Source organism: Nerophis lumbriciformis, linkage group LG35 (genome assembly GCF_033978685.3).
Source record: "Nerophis lumbriciformis linkage group LG35, RoL_Nlum_v2.1, whole genome shotgun sequence".
Taxonomy (NCBI): domain Eukaryota; kingdom Metazoa; phylum Chordata; class Actinopteri; order Syngnathiformes; family Syngnathidae; genus Nerophis; species Nerophis lumbriciformis.
The window spans coordinates 22,827,063-22,854,167 of NC_084582.2; the positions used below are offsets into that span (position 1 = coordinate 22,827,063).

Sequence of the window (27,105 nt, forward strand, 5' to 3'; positions counted from 1 at the left end):
CTACTTGAGTCAATGTCAATGTCCCCCAGTCCCAAATCATGGAGTGTCAAGCTGTAAGGTCTGTGTGCAGCATACTCTGAGTCAACTGTCAAGCTTTTCTCACTACCTGTGTCAGTCTGGTAACTGTGCATTTTACATAATTGGGTTGGTCATTGTCATACAAGTAGTCAGTGTCAAAGTCCTCTAGTGCTACACAAGGGGACACGTCTGCAATTATACAATTGCGTCTCAGGGTTACTGATTTAGTAGCGGGGTTGATGACTCTCACTGGGACCCACCCATTGCCCCATAATGGCGTTACAACCCGCCCCACTACTATTGTTTGTGGCACTGTGCGCGACTCACTTGGCTCCACAACCACTGCGCTGCCAGCAGAGAGACATGCATGGCTGGGCAGGCGACCCCAAACTAAATGTTCTGTCATGGGCTCCAAGGTCACAGCATGTTTGAGTTTGACAGCGCCAACCTTGTCAGGGCACTCACCATCTCTCCATGTCTCCACAGTGGCCAGCAGCTGTAGCAAACTTCCCCCCTCCACGGATGTCTTGTCGGAAAGTGACACTTGCTCCCAGAAATTCCCAGAATATTTCAGCACGCGAATGAGGTGTTTTATGACATTGCTGCCAAGAATGAGGTCATCACATTGGCCGTCCACAATAAGTGTGGGTACTGAGATGTGACAGTCAAAGATTGTCATCTGAAGCTCACACACGCCAACAGGTCTGGTTTTTGAACCGCCACATCCAATAAGGGTAACAGATGTGGGAGAGATCAAGTCAGAAGAGATAACATTAGCCTGCTCAAGGAGAGGAAGCATACGAGAGCTCAAAGAACAGGACATCGAACCACTATCCAACATGGCACGTAGCTCCACAGCATCCTGGATCAACACATCAGTGTGGAAAAGATTATCTGTCGCAGAAAGTCTCTGTGTGTTTTGAAATATCACCTTAGAGCCATCATCTGTTGAAGCACAGAACTGTGAGTAGATAGACTCAAGGTCAGCATCGTTAAAATCATTTGGGGACATGTCTTTTGGCCCTCCACTAGTCCCCTGGTCATGTGGGCCATTTAGTTTCCCTGCTGGTTGGAACCACTAGGTTGGGCAGCAGGTGTGTCCCTGACCGGAGCAGCAGTACAAGTTACAGCTTGATGTCCTGCAGCATGACAGCGGAAACAGAGACGTTCTCTCCTGCTGTGGGACATCGTGTCATGGTTATCATCCTGACAAATGTTACATGGACCCTGAAATCTCGTGCGGCCGCCATTTCTTGATCTAGGTAGCCTCGAACCCTGGGAGGCCTCCCGCTGCAATAAGCGTTCCAGCAGAACAATGACATGTTCAAGTGACTGACCCTCAGCTGATAATGTTCTGCCAGCTGTATTTGTTTGTGCGGCAGGAGTGCTCTCAACAGACTGAGCATGACTCTGCAGAAGTCTCGCAGGCTGGGTAGATTGTGAGCTGTCAGCTGGACATGTGGACTGACGCTGTTGGAGACGCCTTCTGCGGTGGAGTTCATCCAGCCTCACCTGAATATCAGTAACTGTCCACTCCTCTAACGGCTTGCAGCTGAAGACTAGAGACAGTTCAGTGTCAGGGCAGTGCGTGATAAACATGACTGTTACTTCACGAGATGGGTTTTCAAGAGTCTTGCCCTGTCTCTTTAGTCCTTCTATTGCATTGTCAATGGCTTTGTTAAGCCGAATCCAGTAATCCACAGCATTCTCGGTGGGGTGAGGCTTTGTATCATAAAAGTCGGCTAGTGGCATAAAGGAAGTCACAGAGTCACCAAAGTGCTGTTTAAGAATGTCAAACACAGGTTGCGGGCCAGACTTTAAGTCCAAGGAAGGTTTGCTGCGCAACCCAACAGTCACAACATCACGTGCCCTTCCCCTTAGCTTACTCAGAACCTCATCTACCTGTTCACATAACCCAATGCCCCTCCTACTCAGATAAAGCCTGATGGCTTCCTCCCACTCAGAGATAGAAAGTCTGTCAGTGTGGTCTCCCCTGAAAGTATGTGGTTCATAACTATCATGAGAAACAGTCAGGTTAACCTTAGAAAGATCAGCTACACTTGACCGAGCAAGGCTAACATTAGCAGCTGGGATGGACTGTAAACATGAAACAATGTTTTCACCTATACTGGTCCCTATCTGCCTCACCAAGTCACCGAGAAGAGAAACCGGGACATGTTCAACATCCTGACTGGGAGGTACAGACTGCTCACCCACCCCCATATCTGCCGTGGCACCTGCATCATCATACACAGTATGAGCAACATTAGCACGGTGAGGAGTAGAAGTAAAGTTTTTGTCCGTCATAAGCCCACTCACTAAACCACCTTGTTGCACCCCGACCAATACCTGACATATTAAACCCATTCATAGTGAAAAAGAAAAGAAAAAAATCTCAATTAATATAAAACACTTTTTTTTTTTTTTTTCGACACTTTTTCTTTCACTTAAAAAATGTTTTCCTTCTTATCACTTATTTTTCTTCCTTTGAGATTTAATTCTCAAATAAAGAGAAAACACTTTTTCTTTTTCTTTTTTTCCTTGAGGCTACCTTAAATATAATACAGTCCACAGTAAGTAAGCGAATATACAGTATACGAGGCTCCAAGCCACTAGTAGCGATTCACTGCACCGTCAGAAAGCTGATGAAACCACACGTGGAGCGGATGGATGGAGAGTTGTTTGTCCCACGTTGAGCCCACAGGAACACCAGGAAGAAGAACGGGTCACGGCACCATTGTAGCGATGTATATCCAATCCAATCCAATCCACTTTATTTATATAGCACATTTAAACAACAAATTGTTTCCAAAGTGCTGCACAACAATATTAAACACAATTAAAAACAATATAAAATAAATGTGATTAAAAACAATTTCAAAGGGTAAAACCAATTAAAACAGTAAATAGAAAGCAAAAGCAAAATTTTAAAAACACAGAGGACAACAGAGGACCACACAACTCACGTAGTGTTAAAAGCCAGAGAATAAAAGTGGGTCTTAAGACGAGACTTAAAACACTCCACTGTGGGAGCAGTTCGAACATGGAGGGGCAGAGTGTTCCAGAGCTTAGGGCCGACCACAGAGAAGGCCCTGTCTCCCCTGGTTTTAAGTCTCGTCTTGGACACCACGAGCTGGAGCTGGCTCTCGGACCTCAGAGCGCGCGCAGGATTGTAAGTTTGGATGAGGTCCGAGATATACTGAGGTGCCAGTCCATGTAAAGCTTTAAAAACAAACAGCAAGGTATACTCCTTTGCGTTGTGTTTTCCCCCAAAAGACGACACCCAGTCTTTCTTCCAGCTCAAACATGGTTTATTCTGGTGAAAACAATCATAGTGAGTCTCCAATCAGCCTTCTCTATACACTCTAAACCGTCACATGGAAGAGAGCAGACTGACTAACACATTAACACACGATAAAAAAACACACAATACCTGGTGAAAACAATCATAGTGAATCTCCAATCAGCCTTCTCTATACACTCTAAACCATCACATGGAAGAGAGCAGACTGACGACACATACGGGCTACATCCGGGAAGTCTGCTGGGACATGTGACGTTCAGTGACCATAAAAAAATATAGGAAATTACAGTACTAAACGTAGAATAATAAAATTTGCAAAATAAAGAATCACATTACATAATGTGTACCGTATTTTCCGCACTATAAGGCGCACCGGATTATTAGCCGCACCTTCTATGAATTACATATTTCATAATTTTGTCCACCAATAAGCCGCCCCGGACTATAAGCCGCGCCTACGCTGCGCTAAAGTGAATGTCAAAAAAACGCTGCGCTAAAGTGAATGTCAAAAAAACAGTCAGATAGTTCAGTCAAACTTTAATAATATATTGAAAACCAGCGTTCTAACAACTCTGTCCCAAAATGTACGCAAATGTGCAATCACAAACATAGTAAAATTCAAAATGGTGTAGAGCAATAGTAACATAATGTTGCTCGAACGTTAATGTCACAACACACAAAATAAACATAGCGCTCACCTTCTGAAGTTATTCTTCATTCGTAAATCCTTCGAATTCTTCGTCTTCGGTGTCCGAATTGAAAAGTTGCGCAAGCGTGGTATCCAAAATGGCCGGTTCCGTCTCGTCGAAGTCATCGGGAGTCAGTGTCGCTGTTGTTCTGTGAATCCTGCCTTCCGGAAAGCTCGGACCACAGTTGTGACCGAAATATCTGCCCAGGCATTTACGATCCACTGGCAAATGTTGGCGTATGTCGTCCGGAGCTGTCTGCCCGTCTTAGTGAAGGTGTGTTCGCCTTCGGAGCTGTGTGAAAAAAGCCACCCGGCCTCTTCGCGTAAACTTCCCTTAACCACTCGCTCATCTTTTCTTCATCCATCCATCCCTTCGAGTTAGCTTTTATGATGACGCCGGCTGGAAAGGTCTCTTTTGGCAAGGTCTTCCTTTTGAATATCACCATGGGTGGAAGTTAGCATGGCAAGCTAGAACCACAGTGAAGGATGACTTCTCATTCCCTGTGGTGCGAATATTCACCGTACGTGCTCCCGTTCCACAGTGCGGTTCACAGGAATATCAGTTGCTGTGAAATACGGTAGTAATCCGTGTGCGGATGGAGAGATTGCGTCTTTTTATGAACCGGATCCTTGTCGCTTAGTAGGAGCCATTTTGTGGTCTTTACAGATGTAAACAGGAAATGAAACGTACGGTGATATCCGCGCGTTTTTTCTTCTTCTTCCGGGGGCGGGTGGTTGCTTACAGTAGAAGAAGAAGCGCTTCCTGTTCTATGGGGGCGGGTGCTTTCCTTGGCGGTTGCTTGCGTAGAAGAAGAAGCGCTTCCTGTTCTACCGGGGAAAAAGATGGCGGCTGTTTACCGAAGTTGCGAGATCGAAACTTTATGAAAATGAATCGTAATAAAGCGCACCGGGTTATAAGGCGCACTGTCAGCTTTTGAGAAAATGTGTGGTTTTTAGGTGCGCCTTATAGTGCGGAAAATACGGTACACGGCGGGCCATATTTGGCCCACGGGCCAGAGTTTGACACTCATGCTATAAAGCCTTAAAAGTGCTGCAACTGAAAATGATGTTGGATCAACTTATTTTTCTTAACTAATACATTCAACTTTAAACCATAATCATAAACATTACAGAGGTACTTTTACAAAATTTGCTTCAGATTACAAGCAATAAAGTTTGTGGCGATGAATACTAAGTCCAAGCAAACTCAATTTCTCTTGACTGAAGAGATAAATATGATCATATTTTTTCAGCTTAGTTTGTTGTTTGCAATAAACGGAGTGACAATGTGTGTGTGTTGGACGGTAGGTATGGCAGTGTGGGGGAAGTGTGGAGGTCCTGCCCTGCTCACGGGTGGCGCGCATGGAGCGAGCGCACAAACCGTACACAGTCAACCTGACAGCTGTGGTGCGTCGCAATGCCCTCAGAGTGGCTGAGGTGTGGATGGACGAGTACAAGAGTCACGTTTACATGGCCTGGAATGTTCCGCTGCAGGTACGCACATGTCTACACAGTAATACTGTTCTGTAATGCTTTGGTGTTGCCTCTGGGATTCTCAGCTGGAATAATATTTAAGTGTCACCAATAACAAGAGTTGAGTAAAATCTGCAAAATGTAAGAAGAATTAACATCATTCTTAGTAGAACACCTTTGCCAAGACAACAATCGCATATTGTCAATACATTCGTTTGCTTTGACTTTGTGCACAAATACACATTATACTTCAAACAAATACAACATAGATAACCCATCATAGCAGTCATCTGCAGTAATGTAAAACAAATAAAAATGTATGCCTCACAAAGATATTACACGTCATCACTTTATTACAATGTAAATAAACACATTTTTATTAAGATTACATGAATCGGGTTTTTTTAGCTAAACAAGTATTTAACTACTGTAAGTATTTAAGATCTAAGTATTTGATTTCAGTACAGAAGTGACAATATGACAATATGTGATTGTTGTCTTGGCATAGATCACATGTTTGTTATAGTTGTTCAAGTACTAGAATGACCAAAAAAACAAGTACACTCAAAGTGTATTGTAGTTTTGCAGTAGTGTACTTATAGTAGTAATACTGTACTTGCATTTTTTGTAGCTGTATTACTCGTAGTAGTGTACTTGCAGTTTCTTATGGCTGTAGTACTTGTACTTGTGTAATTGTAGTTGTAGTACTTGTGGGAAATTTGCTAAACCAACTTGTCATGAGGAAGTATCTGAACCTGACTCATAAACCCGATTTTATTAGCGCAACTTTATAATAACTTAAATCAGCAAAGAGACGATTCCTGTTATGAACTGGTCAAGGGGGGTGACCCCGGGATGCAGAGACGGGAGGCAAGTTTGAAATACAAAAAGGAATACATTTAATAAGTCAAAAAATGTAACAAAAAGCGATGGGGCAAAAGTGCACACCATGTATATTAACAAAACAGGTTCCTCAGTGGTTGCCAGGGGAGAAAGCCAAGCACCGCATAAAGTCTTTGCTGCCTCAAGGAGGCTAGGGAACAAACACAAAGAAGTTAGAAATAACAGGACAAGGGAAAGCAACGTACCACGAGGCGAAGTAGGCGCATGCACGTGCAGAGTTCAGGAAACAATGACCAGCAAGGTCAAGCTGTAGGTGACGAGCTTAAATACTGGCGGGCTAATTGCGAGCAGGTGTGTCACCAGGTCCGCCCCTCCCCGAGGATGAATCACTAAAACACAGGTGCAGACAACAAAGAAGGCAGGAACACACTAAAACACAACAGATTCCTATCTAAAAACATTCATGAGGTGTGAAACTCGTTAGTTGAATTACCACAGTACTTTGAAAACGTTTTTCAGTCGGAATACTTCAACAATATCATTATGAGTTGAAAGCGCCGTGCAGGAAATGTCAAAATGACATTTAAACTAATACAATTGAAAAAGTATATATTATGTAGTAAACATTACATGTTACACAAGATTATTGTTTTCTGGGAGGTGAGTCTTTTCACATTAAAAAATACAGATTTTGTGATTTTCATTCTTCTTCATTGTTAATGTTTAATGTCAACTAATTGTTGCTCTGGCCATGTTGTACTGAACAGTGTTGGTGTTCATCATTCATGTTATGTAATATAACATTTAACATATGTATGAAAACATAATCTATAACCTACAAACATGTATCATATAGCATGTTACTTTTCCATTTTCCCTTTGGTTGAACTCCAAGTTGTAGGACAGTTTGCACATTGAATTGAATATTAGATTTAGGCTGAGGTGGGAAAAAGAATGTGTAATTTGTCTATTCATATCTTTCTTTAGAACTTGGAAATAAATATCGGGGACATTCTGGAAAGAAAGGCTTTGCGATCCAGACTCAAGTGTCATCCGTTCAGCTGGTTTCTTGCCAACATTTACCCCGAGCTACGCACCTACAGCGACATCGTTGCTTATGGAGTGGTGAGATTTATTTCATGTAAATTGTTTGATTGTTAGATTTCAAGTCAACGTGGAGTGAAGGAAAATTACATGTCTAGCATGTATTATTATTACTATTAGTAGTGGTAGTAGTAGTAGTAGTATTAGCAATAGTAGTCGTAGAAATAGTATTCTTATTATTGTATTACTATTATTGTCGTTGTATTATTATTAGAAATTATTATTATTACTAATTATTTTATCAAGATAATTTTTGCTATTATTGTATTACTATAATATTATTTTTATTTCAGTACCTACTCTGTTATGAGCCGTTGCCCGAATCATGTTTTGTTCTCTGTTGGGGCGGTATAGCTCGGTTGGTAGAGTGGCCGTGCCATCAACTTGAGGGTTGCAGGTTCGATCCCCGCTTACGCCATCCTAGTCACTGCTGTTGTGTCCTTGGGCAAGACACTTTACCCACCTGCTCCCAGTGCCACCCACACTGGTTTAAATGTAACTTAGATATTGGGTTTTCACTATGTAAAGCGCTTTGAGTCACTCGAGAAAAGCGCTATATAAATATAATTCACTTCACTTCTGTTAGTTTGACTACCTCAGTTCTGTTTTCAGCACCCCTGGGTTTGTGTTTTGGTTACCATGGGTGCTGATTAGTTTCACCTGCCTCTGATTAGTGTTCGGGATGCTCACTTGCTCCTGGGCACTAATCAGAGAGCTACTTATTCCTGTTTTTCGCCACACACTGTCTGGCTTTCTTGTTTGCTTTAAGCAACAGTTACGTTTGACGATACCTTACTTCTTTGCTCGTGTTTTCTATGCCAAGCTTTTCCGTTAGCTTTGCCATTGCTTCCCAGTCAATCGGCACGCGTTTCTGTTTACCTATTATCCTGTATGATTTATGAGGAATAAATAATTTCCTTACCTGCACCTTGCCTCCAGGGTTCCTGCTGCATCTTGGGAGAACGATCCGCGCAGTAAAATATGACCCAAGCGTAACATACCGTATTTTTCGGACTATAAGTCGCAGTTTTTTTTCATAGTTTGGCCGGGCTCCAGTGCGATTTATATATGTTTTTTTTCCTTCTTTATTATGCATTTTTGGCAGGTGCGACTTATACTCCGAAAAATACGGTACTCACTATTATACATTATTATCATATTACTGTTATTATAAATGATCATTATTTCTGTAAATTATTATATTGATATCATAAATTGTCATCTTTATTATAAATTATAATTTGTCTATTATTATTGTTATTATTATTATTATTAGTAGTAGTAGTATAGCATGAAACCCTGTACAATTCATGGTCACACAGCAGATGTCCTTAATTATTGCTTTCATCATTAAACACAATCATTTTTAAAAAAGAGACCAACAAAAGAGAGAAATTGAGAAGAAAACTAGTTTTTTCCCTTCGCTGACACTGGCATGATCTCAACAAGCTCAGCATCCAAACAGGATGTGTGGGCAGCGTTGTTGTACAAAGTCTATTGCCATCTGTGTGGGATTGTGTACACTGTGTGAAGTAGTACTTCAACTGAGCTGTCAATTGTACCATTAGTCATATTCCTGCCATCATTTTCTAGCGTGAAAATTATTTTTTCGTCCTTGCAGTTAAAGAACAGTCTCAGGGATGACTTGTGTTTGGACCAGGGACCGAGCAGCGACAATATTCCCATCATGCACGTCTGCCATGGTTCGACAGCACAGGTGAGAGAACAGACAATATAACTGACAACAAACATGATCTTAAATCGCCACAAAAGCTACGAAAACAGTATTTAGAGATATAAAGTGTGTTATAAATAATAGTTATTATTATTGTTATCATGGGCAGCACGGTGGAAGAGGGGTTAGTGTATAGTGTGTGTCTGCCTCACAATACGAAGGAGTAGTCGTGAGTTCAATTCCGGCCTCGGGATCTTTCTGTGTGGAGTTTGCATGTCCTCCCCGTGACTGCGTGGGTTCCCTCCGGGTACTCCGGCTTCCTCCCACCTCCAAAGACATGCACCTGGGGATAGGTTGATTGGCAACACTAAATTGGCCCTAGTGTGTGAATGTGAGTGTGAATGCTGTCTTTCTATCTGTGTTGGCCCTGTGATGAGGTGGCGACTTGTCCAGGGTGTACCCCGCCTTCCGCCCGATTGTAGCTGAGATAGGCTCCAGCGCCCCCCGCGACCCCGAAGGGAATAAGCCGTAGAAAATGGATGGATGGATTATTGTTATCATTATTTAGTAAAAAATGGAAGCTAATATAGAGAGTTAAAGGGGAACATTTTCACAATTTCAGAATGGTTAAAACCATTAAAAATCAGTTCCCAGTGGCTTATTATATTTTTCGAAGTTTTTTTCAAAATTTTACCCATCACACAATATCCCTAAAAAAAGCTTCAAAGTGCCTGATTTTAACCATCGTTATAAACACCCGTCCATTTTCCTGTGACGTCACATAATGAAGCCAACACAAACAAACATGGCGGAAAGAACAAGCTATAGCGACATTAGCTCGGATTCAGACTCGGATTTCAGCGGTTTAAGCGATTCAACAGATTACGAATGTATTGAAACGGATGGTTGTAGTGTGGAGGCAGGTAGCGAAAACGAATTTGAAGAAGAAACTGAAGCTATTGAGCCATATCGGTTTGAACCGTATGCAAGCGAAACCGACGAAAACGACACGACAGCCAGCGACACGGGAGAAAGCGAGGACGAATTTGGCGATCGCCTTCTAACCAACGATTGGTATGTGTTTGTTTGGCATTAAAGGAAACTAACAACTGTGTACTACAGTGGTTCTCAAACTTTTGTTGTCATCCCCCACTTTGGACAAGGGGGAGTTTTCAAGCCCCACCTGCCCCCATCGCCCCAACAGAACGCTAATGCCAAGCTTTAACATTTTCAAATGTATTGAACATCAAGTTGTATATATTCAAACTCAATAACATAAAATAACATTAAGTTCAATAATAAATAAAATAACTGTGCAGCTGTGGTATAACTTGCATCAAGTTCAATAATAAATAAAATAACTTCCATCAAGTTCAATAATAAATCAAAAAAAGTGTTATAACTTGCATCACGTTCAATAATAAATCAAAAAAACTGTTATAACTTGCATCAAGTTCAATAATAAATAAATAAAAAGTGTTATAACTTGCATCACGTTCAATAATAAATCAAAAAAAGTGTTATAACTTGCATCAAGTTCAATAATAAATCAAATAAAAGTGTTATAACTTGCATCAAGTTCAATAATAAATCAAAAAAAGTGTTATAACTTGCATCAAGTTCAATAATAAATCAAAAAAGTGTTATAACTTACATCACGTTCAATAATAAATCAAAAAAAGTGTTATAACTTGCATCGAGTTCAATAATAAATCAAAAAACTTGCATCAAGTTCAATAATAAATCAAAAAAGTGTTATAACTTGCATCAAGTTCAATAATAAATAAAACAAAAGTGTTATAACTTGCATCAAGTTCAATAATAAAAAAAAAGTGTTATAACTTGCATCAAGTTCAATAATAAATCAAATAAAAGTGTTATAACTTGCATCAAGTTCAATAATAAATCAAATAACTTTCATCAAGTTCAATAATAAATCAAAAAAAGTGTTATAACTTTCATCAAGTTCAATAATAAATAAAACAAAAGTGTTATAACTTGCATCAAGTTCAATAATAAATAAAAAAAAGTGTTAAAACTTGCATCAAGTTCAATAATAAATCAAAAAAAGTGTTATAACTTGCATCAAGTTCAATAATAAATCAAAAAAAGTGTTATAACTTGCATCAAGTTCAATAATAAATAAAACAAAAGTGTTATAACTTGCATCAAGTTCAATAATAAATCAAAAAAGTGTTATAACTTGCATCAGGTTCAATAATAAATCAAATAACTTGCATCAAGTTCAATAATAAATACAATAAAAGTGCCACTTTGCAATCTTTGCAAAAAAAAAAAGGAGGAGCTTTGAATTTGGCAAGACAGGGCAAGTGACAGCACTTTGCCCCAGGAGAGCCACCTTGCTTCACTGTGAAACAGCACGGCTGTATGATCAGCTCCCATTTCCTCACACAGTGCAGAGAACAGTCGCGCTTTCAGTGGTCGTGTTTTGATCAAATTTACCGCGCTCACAACATCTGTTAAAACCTCATTGAGTTCGGGGCTGAGCTGCCTTGACGCTAGTGCTTCCCGGTGAATGACACAGTGTGTGCCCGTCACATTTTTGTTTCTCTGCAGGCGCTGGCTCTGACTCGACGACCTTTGAGGTGCGAGTTACAAATGTATATATTTGTGTAATTGTGATCCACACATTAGCCTGCTACCCATCCGCGCGAAAGTTTGTTCCGCTTAGCCCCGCCCCCATTAGTTACTGTTGCTATGTCTGTCAAACTTTCGCTCGTACCGAGAAATATACAGCCTACAGTAAAAATAAGTACCGGTAATTTCCATTTATTTATATAGCGGATTTCACAGACAGAATCACAAAGTGATTTACAGTGTGTATAGAAAATGAAAGCATAGTAAAAAAAATCATCTAAGAATATAATAATTTTTAAAAAAAATTTAAAGTGAAATTTCCTCCCGTTCCTCGCGCCCCACCTGTCATGTCTCTATTCCCCACCAGTGGGGCGTGCCCCACACTTTGAGAAACGCTGGTGTACTAGGTTTACAGCATATGAAATACAGTTGGCAACAACATGCACTTTGAGAGTGCAGACAGCCCAATTTTCATCAATTAATATATTCTGTAGACATACCCTCATCCGCGCTCTTTTCCTGAAAGCTGATCTGTCCAGTTTTGGAGTTGATGTCAGCAGGCCAGGGAAGCTAGGGTCGATATTCTTCTCTTGATCATCTTTGGATGGTGTGAGCCAAGACATCCAGGGGGTTTAGCTCGCTCGTCTGCGGGAACAAACTGCCGCCATTGCTTGCCGTGCTAGCGAGGTCCTTTGTCCCTGAATTGCTCACACACTCCGGCAGATTCAATGGGGGTCTGGCGGCAGATTTCTTTGACTTTATCGTTGGAAATGCATCTGCTTTGAGTGTCGCAGGATATCCACACATTCTTGCCATCTCTGTCGTAGCATAGCTTTCGTCGGTAAAGTGTGCGAAACAAACGTCCAATTTCTTTCTTTGGGCCACTGGTGCAACTTGAATCCGTCCCTGTTCGTGTTGTTACACCCTCCGACAACACACCGACGAGGCATGATGTCTCCAAGGTACGGAAAACAGTCGAAAAAACGGAAAATAACAGAGCTGATTTGACTCGGTGTTTGAGAAAATGGCGGATTGCTTCCCGATGTGACGTCACAACGTGACGTCATCGCTCCGAGAGCGAATATTAGAAAGGCGTTTAATTCGCCAAAATTCACCCATTTAGAGTTCGGAAATCGGTTAAAAAAATATATGTTCTTTTTTTCTGCAACATCAAGGTATATATTGACGTTTACATAGGTCTGGTGATAATGTTCCCCTTTAACACCTTGCCAACTTGGTTCTGAGTTGCAGTCACGTGAGACATCATTCAGGGTGGGAGTTCTGGAAACTGTAGACCCAGATACTTTTTGACAGGTAGTTTTGAGGCAGTGAATGAATTTAGATTCCCTAATTTTGTGGAATAATTCAAATTGACTGAAAAGAAAGATTAATGCGTTATAACTTAATATTAAATAAACCTATTATCCAGCGATATTGAGTTTGAGTTTGAGTTTGAGTTTGAGTTTATTTTGAACATGCAAGTATACAACATGATACATCACAATCTCCAGTTTCTCTTTTCAACATGTTCGAAAAGGAGTAGGAAGAAGCAGAGCTTATTTAATCCTACCCCTTTTCTTTTACATAACAGTTGCTAAAACTTTTGTTCACTTCCTGTTCTCAATTTATTCACAATATACTCCATAAGTAATCACAATAAAATAAGTAAATAAATAATAATTGGTGAAGTAAGTTACATTTCATATGTTGAGATAAGTAAGATTATTTTGTGAGTGAAAGAATGAAAGAATGGATGAGTTAAATAAATTCAGAATGTTTATCATGGTTCTTCTTCTTTGTACTTTGTAAACACTTTAAGTTTGAAGAGTTTCTTGAAGTGGATCATATTAGTACATTGTTTGATTGCTTTGCTTAATCTATTCCATAATTTAATTCCACATACTGATATACTGAAGGTCTTAAGTGTTGTACGTGCATACAAATGTTTTAAATTACATTTCTCCCTAAGATTATATTTCTCCTCTTTTTTTGAGAAGAATTGTTGTATATTCTTGGGTAGCAGGTTATAGTTTGCTTTGTGTATAATTTTAGCTGTTTCCAAATTTACTATGTCGTAGAATTTCAGAATCTTTGATTCAATAAATAAAGGATTTGTGTGTTCTCTATATCCAACATTATGTATTATTCTAACTGATCTTTTTTGTAACACCGTTAATGAATGAAGTGTACTTTTGTAATTATTTCCCCATATTTCTGCACAATAACTCAGATATGGTAACACTAGTGAGCAGTAGAGAATATGAAGTGATTTTTTGTCTAGAACATGTTTTGCTTTATTCATTATTGACGTGTTTCTTGCTACTTTATGTTGTATATTTTTTACGGGAGATTTCCAGTTCAATTTATCATCAATCATTATACCTAGAAATTTGGTTTCATTTACTCTTTCAATTTCTATTCCGTCTATTTGTATTTGTGTTTGACTTTCTCTTCTACTGTTATCAAATAGCATTATTTTAGTTTTACTGAGATTCAACGATAGTCTGTTTTTGTCAAACCATCTTTTTAATTTGTTAATTTCTTCTGTTATTATTTGTAGTATCTTCTGTGTGTTCTCTCCTGAACAAAACGCTGTTGTATCATCCGCAAATAATACTAACTTTAAATCTTTTGTAACTTTACAAATGTCATTTATATATAGATTGAATAATTTAGGTCCTAGTATTGATCCCTGAGGTACACCACAGGATATATTTAGCGTTGTAGAGGTGTGTTCGCCTACCTTCACGTATTGTTTCCTGTTCATTAGATAACTTCTTATCCAGTTTAAGACTAACCCTCTGATGCCATATCGTTCTAGTTTTTTGATTAAAATATTGTGATTAATTGTGTCAAATGCTTTAGTTAGATCCATAAAAACTGCTGCCGCACATTTTTTATTATCTATAGCATTGGTAATTTCTTCTGTAATTTCAATTAAAGCCATCGAAGTTGAAACATTAGCTCTGTATCCATATTGATTTTCTTCGAGTATTCTATTTTTATTTATGAAACTCTCTAATCTGTTATTGAACAGTTTTTCAATGATTTTAGAAAATTGTGGAAGTAAGGAAACAGGTCTATAGTTTGTAAATTGATGTTTGTCGCCAGTCTTGTAAATTGGTGCAACTTTAGCTATTTTCATTTTGTTTGGAAATGTACCTGTTTGAAATGATAGGTTACTAATATACATTAATGGTCCTGAGATCTCTTCAATAACCTTTTTTATCGTTTCCATATCAATTTCATTACAATCAGTTGAAGTCTTGGATTTACATTTTTTCACGATTGTAACTATTTCCTCCTGTGTCACATTACTGAGGAACATGGAGTTGGGATTTCGCTCTATGGTATCATTATAGACCTCAATTGAAACTGGGTCTGGAATCCTTTCTTCCAATTTTGGTCCAATATTTACAAAATAATTATTGAAGCTTTCAACTACTTCCTTTATGTTGTCATTTTTTTTATTTAAATAAATGGTAAATGGGTTGTACTTGTATAGCGCTTTTCTACCTTCAAGGTACTCAAAGCGCTTTGACAGTATTACCACATTCACCCATTCACACACACATTCACACACTGATGGCGGGAGCTGCCATGCAAGTCGCTAACCAGCAGCCATCAGGAGCAAGGGGTGAAGTGTCTTGCCCAAGGACACAACGAACGTGACTAGGATGGTAGAAGGTGGGGATTGAACCAGGAACCCTCAGGTTGCTGGCACGGCCACTCTACCAACTTCGTCTAAGAAGTATTGAGGGTAGTCCCTCTTAGTGCCATTTTTAATAATGCTATTGAGGATGCCCCATGTTGCTCTCATATTAGTTTTGTTCTTGTCCAATAATTCACTGTAATATTCTTTTCTACATAATCGTAGTATGTATGTTAACTTGTTTTTATACTTTTTGTACTTAATTTCTGCCTCTGTAGTTCTTTGTGCTATAAATTTCCTATATAGTGTATTCTTCTTCTTACAAGCATTTTTTAATCCTTTTGTCATCCATGGTTGATTATTCTTTCTCTGCTTATTACTGAGTTGTATCCATGGACAATGTTTGTTATAAAGTATTATGAACTTGTTTAAGAAATGTTCATATGCTTCATCAACCTCATTTTCATTGTACACATTGTCCCAATCTTGCTTTTGTAGCTCAATTTTGAAAGCAATCATCCTCTTCTCTGTGCACAGTCTTCGAAATGTCCTTTTGTCTTCCATGTTCTTCTTGTAGTTTCCATCATATATTGTAAAAACTGGCAGATGATCACTAACATCGGTTATAAGTAGACCACTTGTAGTGTTATTATCAAAATCATTGGTAAAAATATTATCAATAAGCGTGGCACAGTGTCCTGTAATTCTGCTTGGCTTTGTGATTTTAGGATATAAACTGATGCTGTACATTGTATCAATGAAGTCATCAATAGACTTTTGCTTGTTAGGGTTCAATAAGTCAATATTAAAGTCACCACATAAGAAAATTATTCTTTGCCCATTGTCCATGTAAGTAGCCTTGATCCATTCTTCAAATGTTTCTATACTTGACTTAGGTGATCTATATATACAACTGATGAATATGTTTTTGCTTTTTTCCTGACATATTTCAATTGTTATACATTCTAAAATATTATCTATAGCAAATGACATGTTTTTTACCACTTTGTAGTTCAGGTTCTTCATCACGTACACAGCTACTCCTCCTCCATTTTTGTTGTTTCTGTTGATGTAGTTTAGTTCATATCCATCCAGATCAAAATCTATTCCTTTTTTATCATCAATCCATGTTTCCGTGACAGCAATCACTTTGAAGAGTTCGTTGATGTGTTCCAAAAAGTTCTTAATATTGTTGTAGTTTGCATACAAGCTTCTGCTATTAAAATGAATAATTGACAATTTGTTATCACATTTAATGTTGCTGTTATATTGATCATCCGTATAATAAAAACAATTATTACTGAAGTGGGAGAAAAAATTTGTATCTGGATCTATATCATTTTCCAAATCCTGATTTTTGTGATCTTTGTTGCAGAAATTTTTTAGTTCCATGTTTTCTTGTTCAACAATCTTTGATGTTGTTTCAATAATCTCTATAAGTGTAGGTGGATGCAATCCTGAGTCTAGGTCCTCTTGTTTAGTCGTTCCTTGGAACATAGTAGTGTTGATGCTGAATTTAGGTGCTTGTTTTCTGTCAGAGTTCATTATCATCGTTGTTGTGGAAGCTGTGTAAACTTTAAAAATTGTCCAGGTCCTTGATGTCATGGACAGCAAGTACTCTTGCTTCTGGACCTCCATTCAGCTTGATGTAGATTTTACAGTTGGCGCTCCAAGTTCCCTGGATTTTTCCCTGCTTTCTCAAGTCGCGTGCTTTCTTGGCAATTCCAGCATTACGTTTTGTGAGATGCTCATTCATGTACACATTTGTTCCCTTCAGCTTCTTTCCCTGTCTCAGCAATGCCATTTTAGATTTTCTGTTTACAAGTTTCACGAGCACGACTGGAGTGGCGTTGTTGTTTCTTCCGTTCAGTGGGATGCATGTTTCGATGGTATTAATGTCAATTTAAATTTCTTTTGATTGCAGAAAGTTGACCACTTGCTGTTCTGCTGAGACCATATCCATTTCATCTGGTTCACCTTCATTATTCACAGCTTTCGCATAGGATCTTGGTTTAATTCGGTGCCCTGTCACGATGATATCATTCATCCGTTTATCCTGATCCATTCCATCTATGATATTCTTCAGCATGTTGTTGTTTTCTTGAAGGATCTTTATTTGTTTACCCATTTCAGTGGCTTCATTATTTCTGATGGTTTTGTGAGATTGCAGACTTTCTATACATTGCTGCAGACTTTTCACATCTTGTCTGTGTTCTTCTTTCATTTCTTTCATTTCTTCTTTCCATCCCTCCATCGTGTAGTTCCATTTTTCTAACATTTCTTCTTTAAAATCATGGAGTATTTTTTGTATCCATTCTTGATTCCCATCATGTCCTGTGTCCAGCCTCAAATCTTGTTCAGTCTTTCCTTTACCTTTTGGCATCGCGGCAGTCGATGACGTCAGTGCCTCTTATGTCTTAGCGGCAGTTACTTCTTTAGCAACTTGCGGTACTTTTCACTTGTTTTTTCAACAATTTCGTACCTTGCGCCGTTCAGAGATCAATTTTGGGTGTCAGCCTGTCAACTTATATCACTCTGCGACGTCGGAATCACTCTAAAACAGCTGTAAACTCGCCGTAGCTTTTGGTTGCCAGGCAACCGCTTTGAACTGCGGCAAGGCGCCGTTGGCTTGAGGCTAACGGCTCTTCCAACTCGCCTTATTTCAGCGTATCTGTGCCTCTCAACTGACCAATATCAGATCGAAGATGCCAGGTGACTCTCCTGTGGCTGTGATCACAAATCAGTGGTCAAAATCTTCAGATTTAACAAAAACTCCGGTAGCAGAATCGGAGCCTTTTTCTTTTGCGTCCTTTCTCATTGACAGGAAGTGACGTATATTTATCATTACATAGCTCAGAATAAGGCCAACTAATCCCTTTGGAATAATAACGATTTCGCATTCATATAACATGCTGTCTGTTCAATAAAATGAAGGTTACTGTCTTCTCGCTGCCCATGGATAATTCTAGAAGGATTAAGGAATGTGGGAATACAGCAGTGGCGGGCCGTGCGTGATGTCCGACTTCAATAATTACCTCTCAAAATACCATAATTGATGTCATCACATGACCATTGCTGGAGAAATACTATACAGGAACACATTTACGCCCTACTGGTCACTGAATCTCATCAACAGTGTACAAAACGGGCTATTTTCTGGTGCATTTAAAAATCTATTAAAACGCATCAGCAATTAAAACATGTCTTATGCGGTACTGTCAAAATTAAAATTGCAAAAAACATATTAAATGTGAACAAATAAAATATTTGAACTCACAATTTGCATACTTGCCAACCCTCCCGGATTTTCCGGGAGACTCCCGAAATTCAGCGCCTCTCCCGAAAACCTCCCGGGACAAATTATCTCCCGAAAATCTCCTGAAATTCAGGCGGACTCAGGTCCGCCCACAATATAAACGGTGTGCCTGCCCAATCACGTTATAACTGTAGAATGATCGAAGACGAGTTATTGGTTTCTTATGTGGGTTTATTGTTAGGCAGTTTCATTAACGTCCTCCCAGCGCGGTAACAACACACAACAACAGCAGTCACGTTTTGGTCTATCGTAAAGCAGTTCGTCTGCCGTAAACAGCAATGTTGGGACACTCTTAAACAGGACAATACTGCCATCTAGTGCATTTGATGAAAGCACTTTTGTGCGTGCCACACAGCAATGCATCATCAAAGAGGGTGTTCAGCATGGTTAGAAAAATAGTGACAGAGAATAGAACAAGGATGGACAATTCAACCCTTAACTCAACAAGTATATGTGTAAATAAATGAACACTGAAATTCAAGTATTTATTTTATATATATATATATATATATATATATATATATATATAAATAAATAAATATATGAAATACTTGACTTGGTGAAATCAAGCTGTAAATATACTCCTCCCCTCTTAGCCACGCCCCCAACCACGCCCCTCCACCACCACCCCCTCCCGAAATTGGAGGTCTCAAGGTTGACAAGTATGCAATTTGTAGCACCTATTTGATGCCGTATAAGCCAGTGGTACCCCTCGTCGTCAGCTTATTCGAGTGTAAATGGCGAGCATTTCCCCATTTCATCGCCAGGACAGCTGAGCTAGTTTCCGGGGTTGGTCGTCATCGTCTCACAAGATGTAGTTTCTCTTTAAATATCCTTCTTCAAATATATATCTGCCACCTAATCAACGTTTTGTTCTCCTTCTCTGCTATCCCGGTCTGGCTACGGCGCAACACTTCCTGCTTTCTGATAAATTGAAACCTGTGAATGGATACTCACTTTGGAATGACAAGTGAGTATCCAATCACAGTCTCGTTAACATCAGACTACCTTGATAGGCTACTATAAACAACTTGTGATCTGATTGGCTATCACAACTGTCTATCAACTCTATGTGTTCTCGAATTAATCCGCTAACGGTCCCAATGAGTATCCAATCACAGGACGCGTAAATGTCACATTCAACGTGAGGCCATCTGGAAGGCCTTACTGACAACAACTCGTGATCTGATTGGCTATCGCAATTATCTAGCAACTGTATGTCCCCGTTCTCTTAAAGTGCACGGACGCCCGCATTGTTGATTCTGAAGGCCTCGGGCAGATTTTGTACAGTATGGCAACATAAGCTAGCTGAATTCTGATTGGATACAAACTCTAACCTAAAAACAACAGCACTGGAACGAGCATAATATGACATGAAGATAATATGAATACGTATACTTATAGATATTTAAGGAAAGTAAATAAAAAAATAATTGTATCTTTAATTATGATAATGATTTCAGGTTATTGTAGGCCAGCAGAGAAGGCCTTGCTGGGCCTGACGGCACACCACTGGAATACAGTATATCCACAATCTATAGATTCAATCGATCTGCTACTAGTGGGTTTCAAATAAGAGTTGAAGCATCAACTCAAAATCAGGAAAGGCAACACCCCGATCGTCCAGCACGTGTCAAAAGTATGTGCTATCTGTCAGTTTGACATGCGGCTGTGAAAAAAGAGGGGCTCACGCTGCACAAAGACAGACGATAGACTGAGAGTCTTCCGTCTTACGTAAGTCTGTCAACATATTTGGACTGGTCCAAATGAAAAAATACAAGATTTATCCATTCAGCAATTTCCTATAATTGTGTAGCTGCTCGATGACTCCTAGGGCTGATTAAAATACAATTCAATTGATGCGTTTTGGTGTCTGCTGGCATTTTGTTTAATGGCTTTCTTTTTTTTTATTTAGGAAATAAACGTTTGTATACAATAATATCTCCTACCTAAAAAGACGTCTCTCATTATGCCAAGGGTGGGCAATTAATTTTTATCGGGGTCCGCATGAGCAACCCGAGCACTGCTGGAGGGCCACATCGACAATATTTCAATTAAATTTTGCTCAATATTATTTTTAATATATACTGCGAGATTAATAATAATAATGATAAAAAGAATACTTTCATTTAACCTAACTTAATTTTATACCAAAAGCACTGCTTTGGAAATCATTTGTACCCCTTTCAGAGATCACATTTAGTTCCCCTTAAACATCCTCATGTTGCACAATGAAATGTAAGCATAGGATGAAGTGTGCATTCCTGTAACTTTCTCTAGTAACAGCATTCCATGATTAATATCAATAAATTAACATTAATAATAAATGACAGTAAAATAAGCACACGTATGACCAGTGTTGGGTTAGTTACTGAAAACCAGTAACTAGTTACAGTTACTAGTTACTTTATTTCAAAAGTAACTCAGTTACTAACTCAGTTACTTACACCAAAAAGTAATGCGTTACTGTGAAAAGTAACTATTTAGTTACTTCTTTTTTTCTTCTTTTTTTTTTTTAAAGCTCCCATTAATGCCCTTTTTGCCTTCATTTCAGTACTGTTATTGCACTGGAGAATAATACAATCTGTTGATCAACTTGACATGCATTTTTATTTTCCTTTTAACATAATTAATGAAAAACAGTGCAACATAAAAAGGCATTCCTCCTTTCTTTAAACTTGGACCAATGACCATTAATAAAAAACAAGTTTAAGTGCAACATAAGAAGAAACATCATCTTCCTTGAAACATAGGTAGTGAAATAAAGCCTGACATCTGGAGTGATGCTGTTGTCTTCCACACTTGGAGCCATGGATTGTAGAATACTTGTTTTCAGTGGCAGGATCATTGACACAGATGGTGAAGTTTCAGTGCTCAGTAGAGATGTAACACTTTTGAGGGGTTTAAGCACCTAGAGGACCTCATCTGCCACTCTCACATCATCATCAGGGTGACATTTGTCTTCAGGTTGTTGTGGGTCAATGCAGAGTATATAGCTGCCTGCTGCTCCAACATATCATAAGTGGAGTTCCACCTCGTTGGGACATCATGTATGAGCAGGCAGCTTTAGCATTTCTTGCTTTGTCTTAAGCACATGAGCAGCTGTTGTGCTTGGGTGGAAGTAAGAAACCTTCCTGATCCTCCCAAAGAGGCGCTCCATCCTATTGACTGAGATTCCCTTCTGTGATGCCAAATTCACTACATGTGCAAAGCACCTATCTGTGGTCCCAGTCCTGCCTCATTCTCTGTAATTATTTGATTTTTGGCATTATCACGTGTGACTGGGATATCTTTATCTTCCATTCCTCCACTGCTTGTGTCAGCACCTGCGCAAGGTGACTCTCGTAGAGGGGGCGTGTCTTCTCATCTCCCAGTCTGCTGTGATGAAGTGAGCGCTTATAGTTCCGCTGGACGTCCAGCCGTCTGTCATGAGCGCAACAGATGATGCTCGGGATAGTTCATCCACAACTTTTTTCTTCTCCTGCTCATAAAGATCTGGCACAATCTTATTGCTGAAGTGGGTGCGCGACGGGATGTCGTAACGTGGTTCAAGCACGTTCAGCATGTGTTTAAAACCCTCGTTTTGCACAACCGAATCTGCACTTATAAACACACCGATTCAATGGCGGGGGCGTTCAAGCTCCTCCGTTATTGCGCTCGCCATGACCACGCTGTGTGTGGACTGAACGTGCCAACAACTTTTTTTTTTTGTTTCATATATCAAACCGCGGATCAAACCTCCCCTCCCCGCCCCCCCCCCCACACACATAGACCGCGCCTCTTTTCTTCTCTCCGGCTTGTGACAGAGGAAGATTCAGAAGAAAGACACCGCAGCGCTTCTGTTTCTAGCCGATACTACATCAAAAGTAACGTAAAATAACGCAGTAACGCATCATGTAGTAACGGTAACTAAATTACTGAATAAAAAAAAATAACGCGTTAGATTACTAGTTACCGCCGAAACTAACGGCGTTACAGTAACGCGTTACAGTAACGCGTTACTTTGTAACGCGTTAGTCCCAACACTGCGTATGACTGAGGAGTCATAGTGTAACTTTGTGTGGTGTTTGAGTTGTCCGACTTTTTGTGTGGCCATAAACGCACCAGTGGTTTAGTGGTATGCGTGTTGGTGACAGATGACAAGTTGGTTTTGGCCTGGTTTGTACGGCAGAAAATGACTAGTTTTTCGAGATAGAAGTTTTTTACTCATGTTTCTGGTGTGGTTATGGCCGAATATAAACAGTTTTGCTCAATAAAGTGATCGATGTAATTCCTGTCCTCGAAGCATCTCGATCATACTTGCCAACCTTGAAACCTCCAATTTCGGGATGTGGGGGTGGGGGTGGGGGGCGTGGTTGGGGGCGTGGTTAAGAGGGGAGGAGTATATTTACAGCTAGAATTCACCAAGTCAAGTATTTCATATATATATATATATATATATCCCCGCGACCCCGAAGGGAATAAGCGGTAGAAAATGGATGGATGGATGGATGGATGGATACATATATATATATATATATATATATATATATATATATATATATATATATATATATATATATATATATATATATATATATAAGAAATATTTGACTTTCAGTGAATTCTAGCTATAATATATATCCATCCATTTTCTACCACTTGTCCCTTTTGGGGTCGCGGGAGGTACTGGAGCCTATCTCAGCTGCATTCGGGCGGTAGGCAGGGTACACTCTGGACAAGTTGCCACCTCATCACAGGGCCAACACAGATAGACAGACAACATTCACACTCACATTCACACACTAGGGCCAATTTAGTGTTGCCAATCAACCAATCCCCAGGTGCGTGTCTTTGGAGGTGAGAGGAAGCCGGAGAGAACCCACACAGTCACGGGGAGAACACGCAAACTCCACACAGAAAGACCCCGAGCCCGGGGATCGAACCCAGGACCTTCATATTGTGAAGCACATGCACTAACCCCTGTGACACCGTGCTGCCTGGATCTAAAACTTTTACTCTATAAACAAAATACCTACTCCTCTCAACTATTGTTCACAAATCTGTCTATATCTGTGTTCGTGAGCATTTCTTTTTTGCCAAGATAATCTTTCCCACCTCACAGATGTGGCATATCAAGATTAAACAGCATGATTATTGCACAGGTGGGCCTTAGGCTGCCCACAAAAAAAGGCCTGTCTGAAATGTGCAGTTTTATGACACCCCATAATGCCACAGATGTTGCAAGTTTTGAGGGAGGGTGCAGTTGGCACTGCAGGAATTTCCACCAGAGCTGTTGGCCGTGAATTGAATGTTCACTCCTCTACCATAAGCCGTCTCCAAAGGCGTTTTAGACAATTTGGCAGTACATCAAACCGGCCTCACAACCGCGGCAGAACAGGTCCACATCCAGAGGGTCCACCTCCATTATGGTCTGAGACCAGCCACCCGGACAGCTGCTTCAGCAATTGGTTTGCATAACCAAAAAATGTTTGCACAAACTGTGAGAAACAGACTCAGGGAAAATCATCTGCACGCTCGTCGTTCTCATCGAGGTCTCGTCCTGACTGCAGTTTGGTGTCGTAACCGACTTGTGTGGGCACATGCTCACATTCGATGGCGTCTGGCACGTTGCAGAGGTGTTCTCTTCACGGATGGAGCCCGGTTTTCACTGTTCAGGACAAATGCCAAACACCGTGTGTGGCGTTGTGTGAGAGAGCAGTTTGCTGATGTCAACGTTGTGAATTGAGTGGCCCATGGTGGGGGTGGGGTTTTATTATGAGCAGGCGTATGTTATGGACAATGAACGCAAGTGCATTTTATTGATGCCGTTTTGAATGCACAGAGATGACGAGATCCTGATGCCCATTGTTGTGCCATTCACCCTGAGACCATCACCTCATGTTGCAAGGACCTGGAAGCTGAAAACATCCCAGTTCTTGCCTTGCCAACATACTCACCGGACATGTCACCCATTGAGTATGTTTGGGATGCTGTGAATTGCCGTATATGACAGCGTGTTCCATCCATCCATCCATTTTCTACCGATTGTCCCTTTCGGGGTGTTCCTGCTCATATCCAGCAACTTTGCACAGTCATTGAAGAGGAGTGGACCAACATTCCACAGTCCAAAATCAACAACCTGATCAACTCTCTGCTTGTTCAGTATATTATGGCATGTTTCATTTTGATGTGTTTGTGGGTGTTGTCATTTTCGATTTACGGGTGGAGGGGGGAGTGATATTTTGCTATGCGGGTTTAATGAACGCTTCCGACTCTACCCACTAAGCCAATCCCCCTTCGTTACTTTTGTCATGTCCCACACTTTCCTTAAAGATGGCAGAACATCAGCAATCACTTGCACGAATTTCAGACAAAATTAGCATATATTTCCTTCCCGATGCTGAAAATCTGTGACAGCGATAATTTAAAAGGGGTCTAAACTACTTTACCCAAGGCTACATTCATGAAATATTGTGTTTTGGAAGACGGAAAAATCCGCCACCACAGACTACACATTTAGATTTACCAAGAAAAATAGAAGATTACTTATGCTAACATTGTTACGAGCAATAAGCCCCCTAATAGATGACCACATGTGTCGTTGATGATTAATACTTTGACTAGAGGAAAGTAAAAAGTTCTACTGATTTTCGATGTCTGTCTAAATGCTCATGTCATATTGTTTGTGGGACGGATATAGGTTGTAACGGAAGAGGAACTGGGAATTATCCATGATCAGATTGGTTGACAGGTCTAAAGCATGTACAAACCCCGTTTCCATATGAGTTGGGAAATTGTGTTAGATGTAAATATAAACGGAATACAATGATTTGCAAATCATTTTCAACCCATATTCAGTTGAATATGCTACAAAGACAACATATTTGATGTTCAAACTGATAAACATTTTTTTTTCTGCAAATAATCATTAACTTTAGAATTTGATGCCAGCAACACGTGACAAAGAAGTTGGGAAAGGTGGCAATAAATACTGATAAAGTTGAGGAATGCTCATCAAACACTTATTTGGAACATCTCACAGGTGAACAGGCAAATTGGGAACAGGTGGGTGCCATGATTGGGTATAAAAGTAGATTCCATGAAATGCTCAGTCATTCACAAACAAGGATGGGGCGAGGGTCACCACTTTGTCAACAAATGCGTGAGCAAATTGTTGTACAGTTTAAGAAAAACCTTTCTCAACCAGCTATTGCAAGGAATTTAGGGATTTCACCATCTACAGTCCGTAATATCATCAAAGGGTTCAGAGAATCTGGAGAAATCACTGCACGTAAGCAGCTCAGCCCGTCACCTTCGATCCCTCAGGCTGTACTGCATCAACAAGCGACATCAGTGTGTAAAGGATATCAACACATGGGCTCAGGAACACTTCAGAAACCCACTGTCAGTAACTACAGTTGGTCGCTACATCTGCAAGTGCAAGTTAAAACTCTCCTATGCAAGGCGAAAACCGTTTATCAACAACACCCAGAAACACCGTCGGCTTCGCTGGGCCTGAGCTCATCTAAGATGGACTGATACAAAGTGTAAAAGTCTTCTGTGGTCTGACGAGCCCACATTTCAAATTGTTTTTGGAAACTGTGGACGTCGTGTCCTCCGGACCAAAGAGGAAAAGAACCATCTGGATTGTTTTAGGCGCAAAGTTAAAAAGCCAGCATCTGTGATGGTATGGGGGTGTATTAGTGCCCAAGACATGGGTAACTTACACAACTGTGAAGGCGCCATTAATGCTGAAAGGTACATACAGGTTTTGGAGCAACATATGTTGCCATCCAAGCAACGTTACCATGGATGCCCCTGCTCAGCAAGAAAATGCCAAGCCACGTGTTACATCAACGTGGCTTCATAGTAAAAGAGTGCGGGTACTAGACTGGCCTGCCTGTCGTCCAGACCCGTCTCCCATTGAAAATGTGTGGCGCATTATGAAGCCTAAAATACCACAACGGAGACCCTCGGACTGTTGAACAACTTAAGCTGTACATCAAGCAAGAATGGAAAATAATTCCACATGAGAAGCTTAAAAAATGTGTCTCCTCAGTTCCCAAACGTTTACTGAGTGTTGTTAAAAGGAAAGGCCATGTAACACAGTGGTGAACATGCCCTTTCCCAACTACTTTGGCACGTGTTGCAGCCATGAAATTCTAAGTTAATAATTATTTACAAAAAAAAATAAAGTTTATGAGTTTGAACATCAAATATCTTGTCTTTGTAGTGCATTCAATTGAATATGGGTTGAAAAGGATTTGCAAATCATTGTATTCCGTTTATATTTACATCTAACACAATTTCCCAACTCATATGGAAACGGGGTTTGTATTTAAAGTGTACTGAAAGAAGCCTGATATTGTGGCTTAGGGCGTAAATCTAGCCAGGACCCTCGACTAAGATCCAAATACCTTGCATTAAACAACGTGTGCAAACTATAAAAGTA

The 27,105-nt window shown here is 40.0% G+C and overlaps 1 protein-coding gene across 2 annotated transcripts in view; it reads left to right on the forward strand.

The window, feature by feature from the left end:
* LOC133575122 (polypeptide N-acetylgalactosaminyltransferase 18-like) overlaps positions 1–27,105 on the forward strand; it is a 247,859-nt gene that overhangs the window by 157,937 nt on the left and 62,817 nt on the right. Inside the window, exons 7-9 of one of the 2 annotated variants that reach the window (XM_061927597.2) lie at positions 5,319–5,504; positions 7,314–7,451; positions 9,052–9,147. In XM_061927597.2, the coding sequence (XP_061783581.1) occupies positions 5,319–5,504; positions 7,314–7,451; positions 9,052–9,147 (420 nt within the window). The remainder of the gene's footprint in view (positions 1–5,318; positions 5,505–7,313; positions 7,452–9,051; positions 9,148–27,105) is intronic. The other variant, XM_061927598.2, reaches the window with a different exon arrangement.